We start from the raw sequence: 25,062 nt of genomic DNA, 5'->3' as shown, positions 1-25,062 counted from the left end.
GTGCTGCCTAGCATCGTGAGTAATACGAACTCGTGCACACGTGGGCTTGACGGCATAGGTTTATATTTGCGGAACGATAAATATAGTGTGCACTATAGTGGCTAGTTTATACTCGATAGAGACCAACGACTTCGTCGCAGTTTATTAAAAAAAATGTATCTTGCTAGTTCGCCGGTTCCAATTGCGGCCAAGATACCAGTATTAATATCACGGCTATAGAGCATATGATTAGCAGAAAGCACTTCTTATAAAATAACATATATGAATATATCTATCGGATATATACGGAAGAAAAGGGAAGGAATCCATGAGACGTTCTTTTCCTGTTGTTTCACATATAAAAGCAGAGATATTTGTTTGGTAAATAGAAATGCATATTGCATTTAATACAAACATTTGTAAAGTGACTGTATATCTTGATTGTGTACTGCAAATTTTCGTGTAAGGGTAATCTGGAATTATTGTGGACGCGTTAATATCCACACCTCCCACTGGACGTCCCAATATATTGACCTGTTGTGGTAAACAAGCACATCGTTCGAATAGAGTGGAATTTGTAACAGCTTTGCTATTTCTACTCTCTATCGCGTTCTTTTGTTTTCCTAAAAAGTTCAGTGAATTTGGGAATGCGTTAAAAATGGGCGTTAATAATCGGACCGATCTATAAATATTGTTGTGAATAGTCCTTTTTCTTCTGTTGGCGTTCCTCGATGAATTGATTGTGTACATATCAAGCAATGATACTCTGAGCAAAACTATCCATTTAGTTTTACGAAACAGAAGAAGGAGAAGAAGAAGGATACACAATAGGAAACTTAACTATTAATCGAATCCAACAGCGATACAAAGGTTTTATACGCTTTTGTGGAAAACCTACTTTTGTGACGGGAGGAAGCCTTGAAATTGAATAATCGGGCATGGGAGGGCAACTATTGGCGAATGTTTTGTTGCCGGTATTTGCAATCGTTGTTCTTCAATGGGATTATACGACAGGAACTCTACCTGCGGAAACACTACAGGAACTGAATTCCAGGTACGTGTTTTTATTTTAACTTCTTATTCCTGTGATTAGTCCGTCTTTGTCCTAAACCCAACCGATTGAAAAGTTGACATGGTTATCTGTAAGTAATACGAATTCGATGCAGACATTACAGTTTTTCATATTGATCACAAAATAAGAACACAAACTAATTTATGATTAATCATAAATAATGCATTATAACCATAATTTCCAACGTGGGAATCTAATTAATCAATGCTGATAATGGGAACTTTGTTTAATCACTAAATATATGATGTGTTTAAAAACATACCGCCGACTAGAAATCTCTATAAACTCAATGGTTAATATGCCACTGATTAATTAGTTATCAACAACATCAACGTCAAATTAACGGCCAGTCTCAGTTAAACAACTAATGATTAATATCATACCCATGCATAAAATCAAGTGAGAATGTTACAACTATCGGTATTCATTAGTCGATAATTATATTATTGGTCTATGATAATTCATTAATTTATGCCAATTCTTTAGACTGAGATGAAACCATCATTTAATCAAAATTGGATTTTTGCATCCTTCAGTATTTATTAGCATTTAAGTCGTATAAACACTATGTTTTCATTATCCAGCTGAAAGAGTGGTATTTTTGATAAGGCTGATAATGTATATATATATATATATATATATATATATATATATATATATATATATATATATATATCGATCGAATGATCTTCAGTATTTCAACAACTATCGACAAGACGATCAAATTAGTACCATAATATGACATATCCATATAGTAATTATTCTATCGAGAAACAGGTAGCCAAATTTAATACTTCTAATATCCATTTTTGTGTTCTTTTTCATTTCTAAACCAATTCCTTGCAGTGTAATTTTGCAGTTTTAGTTTATTAAAATTAAGGAGGCATCTTGCAATAAGGATAATCAGTTCTTGCAACTTTGTAGATATTCATAGATATATGAGAAGTTTTTTTTTCTCTTTCATTATAATTTCTTTCGCATTCAGATGTTATTTGTCTGTACGAATATTACACAAATTACTCTCGTGTTTATTATAAAAACAGAAGTAAGATTTACTTTTACTTAAATAAATATTGTGTGTCATATTTGCTTAACCACAAAAGAAAGCAGGAGCTTTGAATATATAAGTAGAAATAGTAAAACATAGATAAACGTATATGCAAAACAAGTGATATATCATATGGTGGCCTGTCGGTCAGTTTCTAACTCGGACAATATTAATAGAGACTTTGTTTGTTGTATGTGTGTTCAAACTTGATAGATTTAACATTGAGCTCAAAATCGGTCAGGCAACTAAGTAAAACATGTATGAAAGATAAAAAAGGATCGTGCCAGTATATTGTTCGTGTTGAGTTGTATGTATGTGTGTATGTGCTTTAGATCCCCCTGCAAGCAGGAACTCGCGAAGACGCCTCCTTGGCTTATCAAAGCCGCAAGCTGACCGAAGTCAGTCTCTTACATTCATATTTAACGTCCATGATTATGAATTGTCGATTGTCAACAACTCTGTAACTGGACGACATACATTAATCTTGGAGTAACTCAAACCGGGGACCTTATATGATTGGAAGGCACCGGCGTTAACCACTGAGCTAACACTCCATATGTAGCTATTGCACCATATGTAGATGAAATCCAGTGCTTGCTTGCAAGTTCTTGTCAATGTCTTGTGATTTGATGCACACGTGCGTCACTGTCAGCTCTGTCCAGTTCAATTCTTTTACCATGTTATCCGATTCTACCAGAATTGTTGCGACATTCGAAGGAATTCATTTATCTATAGTTTGGTCATTGTCGCCAATTCTTCCACATAGGAAAACATACCAGTCTTAAAATATGTCGATAATAAAATACCCAACCAACCTTTGTGCAGATTGGGAAACTTTCTAATTTTAATTAGATATCCCAACATTCACAACATACTAATGTTGTCAAACATTACATAACCGTATGCTTTATTTCATTGGTTTCCTATCATCCGGGTTTATATCATTGCTCTTGGAAGATGTGACATCAATATCTCAAGGGAATTAATCGTATTGCTTTGGTTATACAATGTAATCAACTTAATTAATACACGGATCACCAGACGAGAAAATAAACTACACCAGTAGCATCGCAATTTATTGATGAAAATTCAACTTGTCAGACTTTAATCACTCACTTTTAGGGTAGTCAGTTTATTTTGGGTTTACTGTTAATTAAAACAGAGAAGAGATAAAGCCGTTTTTCACATAGTGAGATTGTTGTCACCCGTCATTTTTGAGACCCTTCTCATTTGAAACACTACTGATTCCATATATTATAATGATATAACACTGCGCATCCTTGCATTATAAGCTAGCTGATAAAATTAAGAATGGGAATTTTGAAGTTTCCAGCGTTCAGCAAATTTACATGTGAGAAAGTTACCGCTTGCTAAGGTCATACTATGGATTGGTGGGTTGGTCACAACAAATTCTCAATTGTTAGAAAAGTTTGCTTTAACGGGTTCATGATGCTAACAGGTGTTTACAATTAAAAAATATGTAATTCCGTCACGGGATTACCAGTGGGTCATCTATGTTTGTTTGCAAGTATATAAAGTATAAACCAAACTCACCCTCTGAAAATGGATGAGTGTGGCTACTTTATCCGCAGTCAAACCAGTAATGCCGTTTCCGACATGCATGCACCATATGAAAGCACATAAGTAATTCATGTAACAACACATGTTTTAACTTGGTAACGAACAAGAGGTTTATTTTACAAAGGATGAATTTCTATTCTGTAAACAATGAGATTTTTTTCTCTCTCTTTCTCTCTCAACACTCTCAACAAAACCAGCTCGGAATGGTTATGTATTCATTTGAAACTGACCATACCTCACCCAGAATTTCCCTAAATGAACGTAAAATAAACACCCACTGCGCCGTGAGTTCATAAACACTTACCCGTGCCATTTTAGTTTACTAGTTTGGAAGATGATATGCCTATAGCTTCTGTTATAAAAAAAAATGTAAATGGAGTTATTTATCTGCAGTGTTTTGGTAAATATTGGAGTCAACATATGACAAATACTGAACTGTATGGCAATGAACCAAAACTATCCTGTAAGATACAACAACGCCGTCTCAAACTAGCAGGGCACTCATACAGGAACACCAAGGAACCAGTCTATCAACTTATCATGTGGAAACCAAAACATGGAAGGAGAAATAGGGGAAAACATAAGCTCAGCTATATAGATGTAGTTGCTAGGGACATCGGGTTGCTTGAAACTGATCTTCCTAACTTGATGAGGGACAGAAATAATTGGGCAAATCTCAACATGATTCCGACTTCTGTCGACTAGAGAGAGAGAGAGTTTTGGTAAATGAACAAACGTATATAGCTTTGTTTGCATCCTTTGTTTCATGTTTTGTTTTCCCTTGAACATCTTTGACATTGTCATGTTTATTGCGTCCTTAGGTCATTCAACTGGAATGAAACAAAGACAATTTTTGATATTTTGGTAGAGTTATGACAGTTTATAACAATCCGAATAATTCAAACATTTAAATCTGAATATGACCGACGAAAATTCAAGAAGGATATCCCTTTCAGTTTCCACTTGTCTCGTGTTTCTATTATTTTATTGCAGGAACTTTATGATCTGCCACTTCATAGTAACGTTAAGAGAGGAACATCCATATGAAATGATCATTGAGACTGATAAATATTGGAACATATTCACCTTTTAAGATTAAAAAGAAATCTTAATTGCTACAAAATGGGGAACACCATACAGAGAGACTGTTGAGAAAACTGTCATTGTAACAACACTGCTTTCCACCAACATATCCTACCTCAGACACACCTTGTTCAAGTCAATACTGTCATATAGATGCATTTTTGCTTCTTAAAGCTAAGCCTAAATCAATTCATAAAGTAGCAAGAATTCTTTCATTCGATAATGGATATGTACAGCTTGGTTCTAATTCAGTATGTGAATTAAAAGTTTACCTTGGGGAATACAAGCCAGATTATTCCTCTCTAGAAAATGATATTTGAAAATGAAAAAGAAAAATGTGTTTTAAAGTAATGTCAAACATATTGTTGACTTTTTTTTTATATCAAAGAGTGATTTATTGTACAAACCAGTCACTAAGTGACGTAGTGTTATTCTATTTTCAACGCACGCAATTTGAAGTCATGCGTTCTTTTGACCTATTTTAAGGCATATCTTCCCGCGATGACAACTTTGTTATGGTATCATTCGAAAAAAAGAAATACTTCAAGTGATTCCCAAAAGAATATTTGCCACATAGACCTTTACACAAATAGCTTTGCGACCTAATAGAACATGACAGGAAGTTGGAGTGTGCGGCACAAAACAAAGACTGAAAACCAGGAAGTGGTGGGTGGATGCCGTTCATCTCAATTTAAGTTTACGACCAAAAGTAGATCGATTCTTACAGACGTAGAAACTTTCAGTTACAGATGATGTCATATTATTCTGTTGATATTTTGTCATCTGCAGCTCTGGTAGCTTCATTTCGAAGCAATGATAACTTGTTACATTAAACTTTTCAATAACATACCAAAACCAATGGAAATTACACGAACTTTCCAAAAATTTCATAAACCAGAATAGAAAGTGACAATGGATTTTGTGGGAACCAAAACAATTCTATCGTTGATTTCAATAGTTTATAGAGCTTTATATGTAACATAATAACAAAGTTATGGTTCATTACATGCGTACTCTTGAATTCATGGCTATTCAACCATGTGTTAATATCACATGACATTATGACACGGTTACAGATAGCACTTTCAGTTAGAGATCGAATTCGAATTATCAGAATGATGCAACGATTTTCTTCTCAATTGTAGCGAGTCGAGGTACAGGAATTTTCTTGTAAGTGAAATAACAAAAGGCCAATTCAGTCTTTTCATTATTAGACTCTTCTTGTCATTCCTTAGTCAATGACGGGTTGTCATTGACAAGCAAACACCGTTTATCTTTTACTTCTACCTCACTTTTCTGGCTGGCAGACGAACTTTATAACCAGTATTGCCCGCAGATTATGGCCAAAAATAGGGTAACAAATCTAAGTACTTGCTTTTTACCACATCCTTACAAGAAGATTTCCGAATTTTGTTTGTTTGGGGGGTTTTTTGTCATCGTACTTATAAGATATTTCGTAGTCTTTGAATTTGACAACACATACAATGCTATATTAACAATTTATCAATGTTTTGATTTGATGGCTGTTATTTACAACTATGATATTTCTTTTCTTGGAAGGTGGGATATTTAACAATGTAAATTGCCCTTGGACTATTTGCTTTCATACGTTATCTGTAGTTTAATAATACGAACAAAGATCTGTAGGACCAGTTTAAAGCACTGTCTATAAAAACTTGCCATATTTAAGATTGTAAGCAAGTTTTTGTACTTGACCTAAAATTAAATTCAAATTCGATTTACCATAACTACATCAAGGTTGTACAATTATGAACTCAAACGTTACAAACATGATAAGACTGACACAACTAAGGTTAGCAAAATGGACTGCACTGGCATAAACTGCAAATTTAACTTAACCGAAAACCTAATCAAATTAACATGATTAGAAAAAAAAAACAGTCCTGTAGAGAATCAATTTTATTTTTCATTATGTGCTTAAGTATATAGGAATTCTGCCTCAGGAAGTTTATATTGTGGGGTATATCATAACCATATATGTATATGTTTATCTATATATATATATATATATATATATATATATATTAATAATTTGCTCCTGTTAAAAGTCACGTGATACTCTTATGAAAAGTGGTTTCGAATGTAAATATTGATTTTTCACACGGAAATATAATTATTGTAGGCGTCAGTATTATTTACTATTGAAATAAAATGTATGCAAATTCAATTTGATGATAATGCGTTTATTGCATGAAAGTCAAATTACTTAAGTTTACAGAACAAACTCGTTAATATGGCGTTTCTTGGGGTAACCTAAATTATCTTGAAAATCTGCTCCAGAATAATAACAATTTTAATCCACAGATATATTGACCGTACGTTATTATAGTTTCTCGCACGAGTGGTATACCTTATCGTTATGATATATAGTGTAAACACTTTTGTATATTCAGAATAACATGAAAGTAACAGACGGTGAATTTTGTAAATTTCGGATTATTATTCAATGAATAGCCAATGAATCGCAAATTCTGTGTATTTCTAGTCTCGAACGCAACCCCAAATTTACCCCTACTGACACCAAGAGGTGTTTGTAATTGTTGTCGAAGCTGATACAGCTTGTAAGAGTTACAGGGGAAATGGCATGTTACTTTGATCACGAAGGAGGTTGGAATTATCATAAAAATTTGCAACTTGATTATACGAAAATAATTGCATTAAAGTCGTGGGTCTCAAAATGTCAGTGTTATAAGGAGCAATCGCAATGAGCGGAAGACAAAATAGTAGAATGCACATTGATCTGTAGGGTTGAGAATAATTAGTTTCTGAGTACAATATTACAAAGTACCGAATGATATATTCTGGATTAAACCCTGTTGCAAATTACAACTTTAAAAATTAAAAAAAAAATCATTGTGGCTAACAATAAAATTATAAACAATAAAGAAAACATATCCTCCTCATCAGGGATGTTGGGAAATATAAAGGAAACAGGGAAAATGGAAGAGGGAATGTCCATTGTCCCTTTCTATAACAAAGACGAAGACATATTGTCCTGGAAGTATTTCGATACGGCTGTTTCTGGTGCCTACTATCACAATAGAATAAGGTTACCCAACTTTTCACGTGAATAAATATTACGTCAGTAACACGTCAAGATTGTTAGAACTTTACGCTTAAATTGCAGTTTGTGGACGTATTCCTGTCAATAAAACAACATTGATTTTTTGTTGTTGATATGTTGAGATTTAAACTCTTTCAATTTTTACTTCAAGCTTTCTCTTACAACATGTGCAATTGCTTTGCACATTACGTGTTACCTTATTCCGGTCTCTGTGCTATGTTGTATCAGCCAAGTTGAAGCTACCTCAGTGGACATCTTCAGACCACGTTGTAAATAGAACGGACTTAAACTCAAACACAAATCACTAATATCGTCGTGATTGTAAACCTATTTAAATGCAGCCTTGGGTTAAACGATTTCTGTCTGTATTTAAAGCGCTCCTTACTGATCGCATAGTCCGATAAAAGACCTAGTTCCCAGTACGTTTAAATGGATCAATTACTTCATTTTCAGCCTACCTTGCATTTATCTCATTATAATGCAACACTGAATCCTTTCGATCACTGAATACTGATAGCAAATTCGCAGTGACTGAATACGAATAAATTCTTACCCGGAGGACAACGTGAAAGATCTGAATGGAATGAACTGGAGATTGTTAATCTTTGCGCTTCGGTGCAATCAGGAAGTAACAACAAATTATACAAGATAACACACAAAACAGTACATGGGTATCCCTAAGGATTTTTGCTGAAAAGTCTGAATGAACGGATGATGTGAGTTGTGACTCTCTATACGCTACATTTAGAACTACACTTAACGATATACATTTAAAAAGAAACCACTTTTAACAGTGGACATCCAAACTGTGTTAACATGTTTAACGGGCTGACGTATACATCGAGACATAACATCTTCTAATAGATGCCGTATAGTGGCCATATGTGGACGTAATGAACTGGCAAGCCATTCTAATTATGAAAACACTTATGTGGACTTAGTTATTGTCCAGAGTTAATGCGTGTAGGCTACCCAGAGTAAGTAAGGCCACCAAAGGTCAAATAAACTTGTTAACTCCCTCAATTCGGATGGTCCAAATGTGGACCATTTTTTTAGAGAATCATTATTCGAGATAGGAATACACTAGGGAGCTTCCCATAGCTTTATTTTGCACATAAGACAGCCTGCATCAATATACAACATTTATTTAGGGATTTGCATTACTCGGGAACATATTCAATGCAATGGTTACCATGTCACTATACACAATTTTATGGGTTCAAGCGATGGGCAATTTTGCAAATCGCACAACAAATTTATAGATTTTGTCCAAAACTGTTACATATTTGTTGTAAAAGAGGAATAAAGAAACAAACAAGCAATAGATCTACAAACTCTGAAAAAAAAGGATTGATTCTTTCCTCATCAAAGAGACTCGAAAACAGGTTTCTTTCTTGTATATTTTTTTGGTTTAATCCTTGGTTTTACTCGTTAACAAGAAGAATTCTTTGATCAAACAAATCTGGATCACCTAATCTTTTGAATAATTGCGATGACAGTACACGTTTCTGCATAGTTTGTACACATTGACTGAGTTAACCAATCACACGCTGACACGGGCTTTGAATTCGTCAATAAATTACACAGACACACTCACATAACGTAGGTAGGTTATTAAATGTGATCAACTCATTCTATATATTCTCTTTCTTTATGCGTTGACAGTATAAATGCTTAGTTCTAATTACAAACTGTTCAATTTTCATTAGAAGCTACCCATGATCTAGGGTAACAATTGTACATAACATGATACAAAAACAAACTTTAACCTACATTGTACAAACTTAACTATTACTATTTTTACAATTTCTCTCATTATGTAGGCAAGTGTAGCAACTCACTTTCCAATCTGTACGGAAAATGACAAAAGTAGATAGATTTTAATATATAACCACAATATAACCCAAGGGAAGCACAATTCCCTGCAGAAGACAAATTTCTAAATGATTTGCTTGAAAACGTATCAAACGGTAGGCTCGTGTAGTCAGGCTTTCAGTGCTAAGCAAGATAAATATAAGATAATGGTTCGTAGCCTGTAGGTGTCGGTAATAAACATCACACTACTTAAATTCATATTACCAATCTCCATATCCTTCGGTGAAAAAGGGGGGAGGGACGGGGGACATGGTCATTATCGCAAATTATAATGGTATACCTGGCGATCATCAACCACTCTAGCTGACATTTAACTGCAACCATGATAAATGAGAACCGAATCGTTCAAACGATGGTAGTGTTGATTAAATGACAGCTATGTACATTAAGTTGAAAGGGAAATTATTGGCACGTTTGTTGAAAGTGAATGGTTTGATGGAAGCTATTGTTTTTCGACAAATTGAAGCTACTTTAACATATAAGAGATTAGAAAGCACCACATATATGGAAGAACCAATTAAAGTTACCTCCTTTCCAATAATTGTCTGGAATATCCACATTATCTACGTAATCAATTACAAAAAATAAGACATTAATTGTCATCACGAAACTACTTCTACTAAAGTTTGGGCAAGTAATTAGGTAAAAAGAAAACAAAAAAAAAATACTTCAGATTGGAGAAATGTGTTTTTGAACAGGCAGTCAGCTTGTATTGCTAGATGGCTTACTTTCAAAGAAATCCATGTTAGATTTGAATGTATAACACAGTATACTTAAAAGAGAACAGACTGATGTTATTTCATAGCAACGTGGAAGCGCAAAGACTTTTTCCAGTTAAAACAATCGAGGATGTTCATTTATAACAATTGTATCGAAATCAATTCCATAATAGGGAATGATATAAGCAAAATTACTTTGTTAATTCAAAAAAAAATTACTATCTTATGAATGATTTAAAGTAATTGCAGATAAAGAAATAAATAATCATGTTACAGGAGGGAGCATTTAAAAATGTATTTCTTGCAAGTCATAGTTTTCTTGGAAACTTTCAAACAAACTCTAAATTTTATAACGTTCTTGCTTTGTGAAGGATTATCTTTTACTATTTCTGTATAATGAGATGTCCTTATGGGTTCGCTAAAGAAATTGAGTATCCATTTTGGACTGACACAAGTTCCAAAATTTCCGTTCTTTTCTATAGATATGTTCTTTACAAAAGGTAAATGATTGTGACCATAAAATCATGAAAATATAAGAACATCATCGTTAGCTGCGAATGGATGAAAACCAAAGATAAAATTCTCTCAATGTCAACGTAAATGAAATACTTGTTGAGCATGCACGCGTTTATTTTACTTTATGTTTTTCGATATATTAGTTTGGGGCAATATGAAGTTTTATTTCATAACACACATTGTACGACAATTCCATAGAAGTAAAAATCTAACTGGTATGACGGAAATTATAAGAAAAGAAATTGTTTCATAAATTGAAAGACAAGACAATACATATCAGAAACTTCATGTACCTCTTTCTATTCAAGCTTTCATCATATTTGACCAAAGCAACGTTAAGCAAAACGTGACTATATAAAAGAACTTTAAATGTCACAGAACTATTTGTAATCAAGGCATGAACACCAAGGACTACATTCTCTCCATTTCTTAACTAAATGAAAATTTGCCGACGAAAACACAAGCTTTTTCTCCCTTCGAACGCCTATCCACTTCGTCTTCGAGAATGTCAAAGATAAAACAATTAAATATCGCTAGTTTAATTACAGTTTGATTTGTCACTGCCGCAACAAATGTGTTTTCTATCTTTTCGTGCATTTCAAATAAATGATTACAATCGAAAGAAACAAAGAAAGTAGATAGAAATATATGCGGGGTATCCTTAATAACGGTTGGCATCATACCGGAGGATAATTGCCGCAGTTCTGTTAGGGTTGTATGATTTAATTCTACAGTCGAAATATTAAATATAAATTTCTGTGAGAGCAATTGATATGTGCATAATATGAGAATCAATGAAATGTCTTAACAGCTATAAAGTTGCGACCAAGAAATAGATAAAGAAAACAAAAACCCACAAGCGTGTTAATAAGTAACAAACAGACTATTATGATTTACACTGAGGCGTTTGAATCACAATTGATATTTTTGAAGGATGTAGGTCTCGTGACAGATAAGGAAGACATTGCAATGTTATTTTTCCCTTGTCGTCCATTGACAGATGGGCTTATATATTTGCCTTGACATGTTACAACAAGTTAAGCAACCTTTGGCAAACATATATTTGTAGACATTGATCAAACTCAGTTTGATTCTCGTGAGATTATCCACGTGAAGAAAACAAATCGAGAAAAGCAAAAGCCAGTACATGTTTGCTTCAAAAGTCCACATTGTAGCAGAAAAACTCTCCACGAATTGATCAATATAGCACGTTTGCAGTATTTACATATGTTCAGTGCTCTAACCAACTGATTTAGGAAAACAATATTTAGTGCTAACTATACGGTTCAAACGATTTGACTTTTAAAACGCAAACGAGTAAGTGAGTACTGCCTAAAAAAAAGCAAAGTTTACTATGCAAAAGTACACTTACTTTACTAAATACTCACAAAATGGCTGTTTTTCGTATACAAATTATCTTTGAGCATACAGCATTTGCTTCACATATACACACTTTAAAATTTCCACGGATAATACCAGCAGGATCTATTATGTCCACGTGGTGTGTTACACTTTAGACCCTTGCTGTATTTTGTTATATGTGAATATAGACCAACATGAAACCTACCACGCAATCGCTTCGTTGTATCAAATAACAACTTGTGGTTATTTAAATGAAGTTATCACTTTAATGTTTTACTCTTCATGAAAGCTTATTATAATGTGGCTGCAAAACGGCAATTGCTTAATGATTTTCAGTTCTTAATGATTTTTCAAAACAGAGTTAAGAGAACAATCGCAACAATCTACAATCATTCGGGTTTAGCGTAAAATTAATAGTTAGTTTAAAAATAAACAGAATATGTAGCACCTTATTCAAAACTACCAAAAAGAATTGAACTATGTAATTTTTGTTTCAAACCAAAAAGGCAACAGAGGTTAAAGTATTGTTTGTATTTGAAAATGTTTCACTTATTAATTGGAGGAAACGTCGCCGGATTTTATAATTCACATCAGCGGTTTCCGTTTTCTATTTTAGTGTTCTCATAATTGTAGTAAGACTAATCGTTCGAGGGCATTATAATTTTTGTCACTCGTTTGTGTACTTGTCTTATTATCCAGACTGTGACACGACCGTTGCCTTATTCCTCAAATTAGTTTGACGTCTAAGCTTGAATTGACTCGTAAACAGCCACTTGCTTCTCCAATCAATAACCATTTTAAATTCAATAATGTTATTAGTGTTGCCTTAGGTCACCGGAGAATTTCTTACCCAGTCTTACAAAAAGTGCGCTTTCGAAGAAATATATTTTCGTGAACATTACTAGAAGAAAAAATAACACAACTTTATCGACATTTTCGATCGCGGCAAACTGCTGGCACAGCGAAGGCAAATTCAAACAAACCGAAGGTTTGCAATAGGAGAACGTGTACAAATAACCAATCAGTAACGTATTTGATGTTTGTTGCTATACAGTGCATACATCTACGGTAGAGGAATGTGAACACTGCAGCTAAAGTGTGCTATATGAAACTATATACTTGTGTTGTTTTTATCGATCTCTATTGGAAGTTCAAGATGTCAGGAAAGTTCAATTGGTCCTTATTAAAGTTCATTTAAAGGTTTTCTTTAATATATTTCCTATGGCATAATTATTACGTATAGCCTTATACAATTACCCATGATTCATTGTTTGATTTGTCATACATTAAAGTTAAAGAGTCTATGCCAAAACACAAACACTTTGGTTCATTGTTATCAACTTTAATGCTAATACGAGTCGGTGATCATTAAAGTTAAATGATGACGTAATATTAACTACTACTACAAAGCAGTGGAAGTATAATTGCATCCAGGGGTTTGAATCGACATAAAGTAAAGCATAATAACAAATAAACAGAGTAAATAACCGTATTAAAGTGAATATATATCCTATAATAACTTACCATAAATACCATAATAAGAATCTCAAAAACTTAGGAACGAAAAAATTCACACATTAACGGTATTTCATCGTACGACGAAATTCTTGTGAAATTGAGCGGTTTCCTCAAAATGTTGACATTAAAATACACTAGTATTAAATTTTAGCTTATATTATTTGAAGTATATTTACTATGTAACTAACTAAAATTACAATTGTAACATTTAATGCCTTGTAAATGCTGTAAATGTGATATTTTAATTTTATTATTCAAAGCATTGAGAGCAAAATATATATATATTTGTATATATATTTATATATATATATGTAAATATATATATAAACATATATATATATATATATTCCAGTAAATAAACATAACGATTCGGGTTTCGAGTTAAAATAACGAGCTCCTTCAGACAAAATATTTTCACTTCTCTCCTAAATCATCCCTGACATTACTCTTGCCCTCCCAACATAAGACGCAAGATGGTGTTAACGTATCTGGTGGACGTAATGTAGGATTAAGTCTGATACCTGCATGGTGAATATTGACAACAGTCACCTGTACATACGGTCATCAATCAAAACACATTATTACAACATAACATGTCCGTAAAGGGGTTAACTATACATGTTGAATTAATTTCTGACTCAATAAAAATAATCACATTAACCTATTTGATATGAAAGAGAATTGAACAACGGTTATCTCCGTCTAGGAAGAAAATTAGGTAATCTTCACGACAGGTTTACAACCTTTTTACACAACCACCTTTTTGGGTTCCTCGACAGAGATGCCATACTTCTTTTACTCTATAGACTTGACAAAGAATTACGGTCAAATACGAGTATCTACTGTTTGAATAAGGTCGCGAATATATGCTGGAAATGTTGACAAAGTTGAACTATACGTCTTGCGGGCAAACGCAGATCCTATCATTTCCTTTCTCTGGAGAGGTCTCTCTACAAATTTGAGGCACTCGGCACTATTAATGGATCAAATAGCTAATTAAGCTCAAGTTTTAACCTTACAAAAACTATCAATGAGAACGAAAGAGAGGAAAAGAAATGGAGGAAACGAGTACTTGAATTCTCAATGAGCGCAAACATTGGTTGAACTTATTAAGACAGAATGATTGTAATTCTGGTTACAAGGGTAATAACGCGAAAACTTTTTGAGAGACAAAATAAATGTACGAATGAAACTCGGAGGAGGAGGGAAAAATAGGAAAGTAAAGAGAGATTTATACTAAGAGGGGGAGGGGGGATGGAGAAGTTGAAAGTAAAATTGAAGAAAACAAAGGAATTACAAGTTACAAGAATGCAGTGAAGAATGTAATGGTGAATTCATTGAACTTTCTTTCGTCGAAAGGAAAGAAATATAAAATTTCTCTTGTAAAAAAAAATAGACTACATTTGTTCTCCATAATGACTTCGTAACTTGGCTTAATGGTTGCATATTTTATTGGAACATTTCAGTAAGGGATTAGCCACACAGTGATAGTTTCTGAACTTTCCGTTATGGTTCTGGCCTCTATGTAAATTTTTATCGCAATTAAGATGAGTTTCGAAATGTTATGAAATCTCTTGGGTGGTTGGGTTATGCAGTTTCTGGTCTACTGCTAGTATAGCCGAGGGGTGTTCTAAGAATATTGGCAAAATGTGGCATGTATTTGAAGACCCACATGGCATATAAATGTATTGATGCGTTTGGTACCAAGTGACTTAACGCGAGCAGATGTGATATCATAAATGTCAAAACCTGCATTTCTACTGTCTCATTTCGAAATGAGAAAGCAGCAAGACAAGATTTCACTGCGCGTATTGATTTATTGTGAACTGCAATCCATGTTCATTAGAGAAGAAACAAATAAAGTTAAACAGAAATGTTGTGGCTTGTAGAAAACAGTGATATCACACATGTTTGCTATAAAGTCTCAATACGTGTTTGCTAATGAATTTCGGAAACAAACTTTCGCAGTAGATTCAATTTTTTTTATTCTGAATGCACTCTGACCAGGTGGGTTTAATAGAGAAAAGTTGAAGCAATCGAAAGAAATAAATTTATTTTCTGTTGCCCTTATGGCGTTAACGATTAATCGTTAAATCACGGCGACCGCCCATATCAACATGTTCATAACACACGTGTAAAAAAAAGAAAGTCTATACATGCGGCCCGATTGAGATTTTAACGCAGTCCTATACTCGTATCACCCACTTTTTACAATTCCATGGAGAAAACATCTGAAACAATTCTTTAGTCATTGCAATGGAAGGAAAAGACAATTTCGCAAGCTACATCCGTAAAACCAAGAGAAAGAAAAAAGAGCTGGGACCTAGGACATGCTAGCCACGAAAAAAAAGAAGTAAAGTAAGCCTAGGTCTAACGGTCGTAAAAAAAAAAGAGAGAGATTTGATTGGCGCAGGATTCTGTTGGGCGGGGCATTCAAATTTTGATTGAAGTTTGTACGGACTCGTTAATACATCTGGCGAATTTTATTCAGCTCAACAGTACTAACGACAGATAACTCAATAAAGTAATGAAAACTGATATGAAAATTGCATAGAATGGTGTCATTTTCACTGAACTTTTAGTGCAGTAAGGTGGAAAGTTCGAAGCTTTAATTTGGCAATCACATACTGAGACTTTAAGCCCACTTATGTTACAAATTGTGAAATATTCGACTGTAATTATTTTAGAAATGGTACATACAAATGAAAACAAACTTAATCTCTACAGCTTAGATCATCGAGACTTACCCCTGGACTGCCTTCTTAAATCTTACTTTAATGATTTGTTAATTACAATCACAATAATTCTCATGTAGGGCCTCACACGCGGGATAAAGAAGTATTAATTATTTAAGTACAAGGTGCAACCAAAGATTGTTGGAAAGGGTTTGCTCAAAAGAATTGTTTAGACGTCGAATTTTAAGATCAAGCAGGAATTTTAGGGGCAAAAAAATGCCCCTTTTGAGCAAAGAGGGCCAGTGCGCTGGAATGAACTTTTAATGATTTCTACCTATTTAAAGGAAATATATCAAAATCATCATGCCATACACATTGTTGAACACACAGTAACACACAAAACAATACATTATACCTCTATAACTTGTAGAGAACTTAAATTCCCTCTAATGTTATTACACGGACTTTTGTTATTTAAAATTAATTAATCCACTTCTTAATGACAATCATACAAACAAATAAAACAAAAAATAATGGACAGTATTGTTTTGTCAATCCCTTATTTTATTTTTCAAAGTGGAGTTGACAGTAAAATACAACATAAAGTAAAATGTTCAATAATTTAGCTTGACCATCGATACTCGAGTGCAAACATTTTCTTTGGGCAAAAGATTGATGCGCTCAGTCACATTGTAACGTTTGGCTCCCAATCGGGTACTCAAATCAGAATAACCACACATTACTACATTGATAATGTTATATAGAAGAAGCACTGCCAAGTAACCAGCCGATTTGTTACGGAAACGTATCTCTGTTTAATTGTGGAGTGTTAGCTCAGTGGTTAACGCCGGTGCCTTTCAATCATAAGGTCCCCGGTTCGAGTCACTCCCAGATTAATGTATGTCGTCCAGTTACAGAGTTGTTGACAATTAACAATTCATAATCATGGACGTAAAATATGAATGTGAGAGACTGACTTTGGTCAGCTTGCGGCTTTGATAAGCCAATGAGGCTTCTTCGCGAGTTCCTGCTTGCAGGAGGATCTAATATACATATACAATTGTATTACATATTCAATTTCACTAAGCCATTTGAAAGATCATGTTAACCTCTAATAAATTTGTTTTCAGAATCGTCTATTAGACACTTTTTCAGTTGACCTTCCCCTTGAACACAACAAAATAGAAGGGGAAAAAAACCTAAAACGACCTTGTCTGCTGTAAATTACATAGGATAACGGTTTTGTGTGTGTATAAGAAGTACACAATAATTAATGTATCTCCTTGTTATTGTGAAATGGAAAATAATATATCAATTGCTCTAGTTTCTAAACTGGAATATTTTACAGTCTACAAGGACGAACGAGGAGACATAATTACAATGTTCCCTTTATGTTTTGTACTCCATGGTCATTCCCAAGTTTTCAAATACATTGCTCGTGTCTATCGGGTTTGTATTCTTCGTAAATGTAATGTTTATAAAGCTGCCATACCACAGTTTGTCAGAAATGGGAAAGTATTTATATCTGATTGACAGGTAAATTTGTCAGGGTGGTTACAGGTTTGAATAGATTTCTCACACTCTCGATGTGTATAATATGAACAGGTGGAAAGTTGCTGGTGCGATCGTGTGACTTTCACAAACATCGGTGTTAAATTAAGGAACGCTCGAACAATACTCTCTTTTTTTCGTCTATAATTTAACACCTGTCATTATAACAAAAAAAAATACAAATACACAGAGGGAACTTGCAAAACTGTAAATACAAAAGATTAAGCTTAAGAGTTGACCCGAGCTGGATATCAATCGGGACAGGCCGGATATCAACAATATGTTAAACAATACCACTACGTTAAACAATAAAGATGTGGTGAACAATTACAATATGTTAAACAACAAAGATATGCCAAACAATAACAATACGTTAAACAATAAAGATGTGTTAAACAATCAAAATATGTTAAACAACAAAGATATGCCAAACAACACGTTAAACAATAAAGATGTGTTAAACAATCACAATATGTTAAAGAGCTGAACAGGGTGAGATATTCAAGAGATTTTCTGTATTTCATGTTTAGACCCTTTAGTACCATCTAACTATTATATATTTACTAAAACAATGTATTATTTTACAGTTGATAAGCAATTCGATAGCTGTTTTGATTCTCTTTGATTTTCAGTATTCCTGTTTTTTGTTCATTTGAGTCCTGTTTGTCTTTTACCTCTCTGTGTTTGTGTATTGTTGTAATTTCATTTAAAATAACACTGCCTCAGGTAACGTACCTTGATTCCTCGTTTGGTTTGCATTATGTGCAATTCTGTGAAGAAGAACACATTTTAGAACGTACACAAAGAGTAACATGGAATTATTGCTTTGTTTCAATTGTTCATACCTTTTGCAAAGACTGTTCTATTGTGTGGTTAATGTATTAGTTATTTCCTTTCTTTATATGTAGGCTGTTATCGTTTTAATCTATTACATGTAAAACACTGCTGGTTGGTTGACAGAGGAACATGTTAACACCTTTTAAAGTTTACAAAGCTATGACGCATAGCATGGAGGTACATAATCTCAATTCGAAATGTCAATCGATAACTTGCAATAAAATAAATTTGGGTAATCATTTTGCTTCATCATCTGTCAATGACAGATTTTCTCGTTTCCTCAATAAATTGTATGTATTTTTAGCGTCTACTTTTCCTTATTCCCTAGTGAATTATGTGATCTAACGTGCTCCGAGTTGACGGATGCTAACAGAAAGATTAACATTAAAAAGACAACCTAAGAAAAAATGCAAACAAAAAGAGGAAACTCACATCATTTGTTTTTAATATAATTGATACCAATTCCGTTAAAATTAAGTAGTTAATTAACTAATAAAGCACAAACGAAAAGGAAAGAAAACATACCACATCAGTAATCTATATTATTAGTATATTCCATCTCATGAACTCGTTTTCTGGGTTCTGCGATCTCAATGAGCTAATGGAAAGTGGACGTATACATTGAAGCAAAATGTTGAATTTATCTTGCAGCATTATGGAATATGGCAATGCAAATAAGCATATGACGTTCTCCTTTGTCGTAGTTAACAGGCTAAGGTCACTACTTACTACTTAGAGACGCTACATCACATAAGGCATGAATGACATAGAGACCCAGAGAACCACCAAGAGGATTAGCTCACCCCCTCCCACCCATCCCTCCTACTCATACTGGTAGGCAGAATATTCAAAGTGAACAGTGCATAAATGTTATGACAGTCGAAAAGTTCCTAAAAATCGTTCCAAAACTGGCAAGTATAGCACCGTTTTGCATTGAACCACCCTCCATTTATCAACATTTCTCACAGCGAAGGGGACATCTTCTTGTTTTGCTTTTAAGCAAAAGCTCCACCCAGAATTCATAGAATTTGTTTATCGTAGATCGTGTCACATTCCGTGCCGCACTCTGACGACGTTATATATGTTCATCATTCAATCGTATTTTTTTAATGCAACATAACCACCGAACCTACAGTTTAAACACAAGTTTTCAATCTTTTTTATCCTTCGACAGAACGCAACCTTCGTGGGAACAGTTATGGATTGTGGAAAATGTACCGACCGTTGACTGCACGGTGGATGCTGTACAGCTCCATATAATAGCGTGTAGTAATGACGTGTACAAAGATCATGAAGGTAGTCGCAGGCGACGTTCTTTTGGTATGTTAAAAAGCACAGTGACCACACTATTGTAAGAAATGCAATGTTTATAATTAAGGTTTGTATGTTCGTTTTTCAAAAGCATTACGAGCACAAAAAAAAAAAAAAACTTGTTTGGCCAATGAAAATCATTGTACCATTTTTGTTTTGGTGTAAGTGTGGAGGGTGGCGATTTGACCTGTAAACATTTTCTTGTCGAAAAACTAAATGCACGTTCCAAAATATGACGTTAGCACGTTCATTGTTATATAACAACCAGGTGATCATGAAATTATTATGGGTCAAATATAGTTTATTGTAGATGATTGTGTATTTTTAACCCAAGTTATGAATAATAGCATTAATTATTGTGGAAATTTACCCAGCCCACCCCCCCCCAACACCAATATAGACATCGACAAAAAGGAGGAGGGTTTATTTTGATTATAGTTCTAATGTCTATCAACATATTTATAAGAACCGATTACATGCGGATTTACACACATTCATATATCTGACAGTTGAAGCAATATACGCTAACGGTGGTGGCTGAACTCATGATCAAAAAGCAAATGTTATTTGTTTTCCACCAGCTCATTAAACTGTGTACATTTGTCTACGATATGTATAGGCCTAATAAGACTCTCTTATTTTCTTTAATAATTGACAAAATCAAGGGAATATACAACTGAAAAACCTTTGAATAGAACGGGATTAAAAACAACTGTGATCTAAACCAAACGAGATCTTTCCTTCATTTACAACTCTCTCTCTATTTATTTCTCTCTCTTCCTTCATAGGCTTCAGTGATAAAAGAAGGCGATCCATCTTCCTTAACTTCAGTGAAGCAAACAATTTTCTTGCCAAGACGAAGCGTACGCATAGTAGGGTGCGACGAACAACCACTTTCTCAACAGAATGCTGCGATAAATTATGTATTTGGGAAGAAGTTGGTGAATATTGTTGGCACTCACGGGTATATCATTAGATATGTGTTGACTTAAACAAGTGTGGGAAAATTACGCATTTATTGATTGGTTAGTAAAACATGCTTGAAGCGGGAGGACGGGTTGGGGTGAGGGGGGGGGGGTGGGGGTACACCTATCCCGGATTGTCAAGTGGCTAACCACATGGTATAACTGGTCTACCGGAAAGGTATAGCGCATATGTTATGTAACGTTACTGTGACCTTCATTACATTTTACCGAACAAATGTGATTTATTTAAGAATATATAATTGATACAATTCCCCCTTCTCGTCTCACATTCTTTCTAGCCGCCTTAAGACTGATTTCTTGCCAGTAATTGGTGTGAAATATAGCACTTCAAATACTTTAGAGATAGAGGTTGTATTAAACGAGAAATAAGAATCCTTCGTTCAGTTTCCTTTTTCAATTTTCCAATGCAAACATGTATCTTGTCCTTCTCAAATGCATTAAAGTACACATGTTACCCTTCGCCTAATATTTACGTGCATGCCCATGGAACGCCGAATGGCTATACTTAGTAATGATGTTGTTATTAAACAGTTATGTCCATTTTGAAAAAGTATCTGCCTATTTTGGAAACCTACATAAATTTAAAGAAAACACACAAAGTTCGTTGTTTCTGCCCATCACTTCTATACAGCATGAAACAAATTAAAAATAAGGAAGGAGCTGTGAACACCTCTTCAAGAGCAACGTCATATTTCTGGGCTTTGGGTGTGTTTATTTAGTCTGTTTCCATGTAAAACGATGTTAACATGTAGGCTAACATATCATGTAAACATGACAACGCAAATTTTTTTTTTTCAGCCGAAAGCATAGTTTGCAATATGGACACATCTTCATGGACTAAAATGAAATCGTTTAGCACAATGATATATATTCCCGGACTATCTTTTGGAGCCTTTTGCCGTTCCATGCATATCTAATTCAATGACGTCACAATCGATAATAGCGTTTGAAAGCAGTTGATGATAGATAGAACAGAAATGAATGACTGGTAAATGAAGTGCACATTTCAATCACCAATTACTATACTAAGCGTGTAAGACCTGATTGAAATCTATAGCAACTTCCTTTACGATTAGTCACGAATTCAGTTGGATAAAATAAATCGACTCAATTTTCAACCCTTTCAGACTTTAAGCGAATAAACCGTTTGTAATCAATATGATAATATCGTACATTGTTGCCCTTATAATAATATTTTGTGATTCTTGCCAATCACATGTTTTCCTCCATGTTTATAGGCCTATATATAATCGTTTTAGGTTATCTCTTTCCCAAACCAAGAGAAGGGGCGTAGATAGATGGATGGAGCTTGGGTTGATAAAACAAAATACATATTTCCTTGGTGATGATTAGTGAAAAACATATGGTTAGCTATTATGCTATTTAAAGTAATATATAAAAGATATAGTCATGTAAGAGTCATTTACTTTCAAATCGACAAAGAAATACTTTTTCTTCTTCTATGTAAGTTGCAATCTTGGACATTATTCTTCCATCGTGAGAGGTGTCGAGGACATTCTTAGTCCATAAGAAGTATGTGTTATTGTAACGAACGAAACGTTTCCTCCTTTTATGATTTGATCTAATTATTAAGAAACATGATCTATAAAATAAATTAAACACAATAATAAAGAACTTAAAATTGCGTGGAAATCCTTTTTTTCTTCTCGCTTTTGTTACAGCCTTTAGCGTATCTGCTAGAAGTAAGACTCATATTGTACTGTTGTTGCATGCTGACTTTATTGAAATTATTTAATTATTGAAATACACTTCGTACACATCTAAAAAGTACTAAAAGAACCGTTCAAAATTTCAGTTATCCCATCTACTCCCCCAACCTGTGATATATGTAACGATGTTGGCACATAGTATTCCATATCTCTGGCATCATGTTTATTTATTAGTATTAGTTTGTGCGGGAAGGTAAGGGTTATGGTTAGGTATATATATATATATATATATATATATATATATATATATATATATATATATATATATATATATATATATATATATATATATATATATATATATATATTTATATATATATATATATATATATATATATATATATATATATGTATATACATATATATATATATGTATATGTATATATATATATATATATATATAATATATATATATAAATATATATATATATATATATATATATATATATATATATATATATATATATATATATATATATATATATATATATACTTCATATACCTATAAATCAACACATTTTTAAAATAGTTATGACAAAGAAAATATTATATTTTTGGGAAGCATTGAATGGAAACTGTGATGATTGTCGATTAAACGAATGATTACTTTGTGGCTTCAACACCCCTAACTCAACCCCTAACTCAACCCCAATCTCAACCCCACCCCACCTACATAAAGTTCATGTTTGAAATGGATAGTTTGGGGTTGGATGTATCCCTCTGAAATGAAATCATCCAAACCATGTTTATAATTCCCCAAAAAATTGTTCGATTGCATTCTGCTAATACAAGATAAAAACAGAGTGATGGTACGTTCATTTCAGCATGTATATCGAACAGTACAGTTATTACTAGGCGTACACATCATAGGCTAAAATATCCAGCTTTTTTTGTCACTTAACAAGAGCAAAACAGACAATCAATAGTATGCAGAGCTTTTGGTTAATCCGAATTGCTCGTAGCTTGCATTTCAATGCAGACGTCAACATTGCGTATATGAAAGCAACATGTAAATATACGCAATGTTGTCTTTCAATCTAATTCAAGTATTTTCTATTTAGGGCTATCCTTGGAGATGGTAGCAGATATGATTTTAACCTCATTATATATTTCCTTAAAATAAAACGCTATGGACCGGAGGGATGACACTCTTCAATCAAAGTCAATAGGTAACATTTACATACATTTTTGTTCAAAACCGCGGAGAGGGTTTCAGTAAGACCTTCGCACTTGACTGTAAGAGACGAAACTCAAAGCTGAGGTAGTTTAATGGGATATAACATGTAATCTTTATATAAACAAATGTAAGTTTGCAGATTCTGATATCTATATGCCGATTTTTATTTATATTTTTTATTTTTTTATGTCTGTCGCGTTCACTACAGAGTTCAATGGGAAGCAACCCAAACCATAATTGTTATATATTATATAATTAATATAATATATAATTATGATATTATGATATTATAAACCTATAAAATACTTATTATTTATTTTTATGGTATTATATATTTATTATATATGATATAATATGATGTAATTATTATATATTATATAATTATTATATATTATATGATTATTATATATTATATAATTTTAAGGATTATATATTATATAATTATAATTATTATTATATATTACATTATAATAATTATTATAAGTGATAGATATATACGTGTCACGAACAACCTTCCCCAAGCCGCTATAAGAAAGATCTCATGCCCTGTGGGTGATATCGCAAGTTTAATGTTTCTTTATACAGACAAAACTGATATTTTAAGTCAATATGAGACAACTGACAGCCACACGTGTTAATTTGTTACCACTTTATTTTCTGTCATTCGGTTTTGCGAAGGTTCAGTGTAAAAAGTAAAGTTCTTCGCATGAACTAACTTAAATGCTGATATTTTTTTCAGATCGATAGCTATGCTGTTCAAATTCTCGATGAAACGTAGAAAAAAAACACACACACAGAAATAGAGAACAAGTAAAAAAGGTGCTACCTTCACGGAGTACAAAGACGTCACGTTTACAATTTTCTTAAACTTTTCTATTTTTATGGTAGCCCCAGAATGGCCTATTAGACTAGTATATTTTCAAACCAGAACAACATATATAAGCTGTTTGGACGAGT

General features: G+C 33.4%; 1 protein-coding gene across 1 annotated transcript; it reads left to right on the top strand.

Moving 5' to 3' along the window:
- LOC139966485 (uncharacterized) lies at positions 1 to 22,833 on the top strand. Its single transcript, XM_071969580.1, has 3 exons — positions 1 to 1,033; positions 20,076 to 20,221; positions 21,001 to 22,833. The coding sequence occupies exons 1-3, from the start codon at positions 918 to 920 to the stop codon at positions 21,186 to 21,188; spliced, it is 450 nt and encodes a 149-aa protein (XP_071825681.1). The 5' UTR covers positions 1 to 917; the 3' UTR covers positions 21,189 to 22,833.
- The last annotated feature ends 2,229 nt before the right edge of the window (positions 22,834 to 25,062 follow it).

The sequence above is a fragment of the Apostichopus japonicus genome, chromosome 1 (assembly GCF_037975245.1).
Source record: "Apostichopus japonicus isolate 1M-3 chromosome 1, ASM3797524v1, whole genome shotgun sequence".
Lineage (NCBI taxonomy): Eukaryota > Metazoa > Echinodermata > Holothuroidea > Aspidochirotida > Stichopodidae > Apostichopus > Apostichopus japonicus.
Note: the sequence above shows the minus strand (reverse complement) of the source record. Positions and strands in the feature narration are given on the sequence as shown.

Coding starts and splice junctions, on each gene's coding strand:
- LOC139966485 (XM_071969580.1), top strand. CDS start 918: ATGGGAGGGCAACTATTGGCGAATGTTTTGTTGCCGGTATTTGCAATC. Junction 1,034..20,075: donor CTACAGGAACTGAATTCCAG/GTACGTGTTTTT, acceptor ATCCTTCGACAG/AACGCAACCTTCGTGGGAAC. Junction 20,222..21,000: donor TCGCAGGCGACGTTCTTTTG/GTATGTTAAAAA, acceptor CTTCCTTCATAG/GCTTCAGTGATAAAAGAAGG.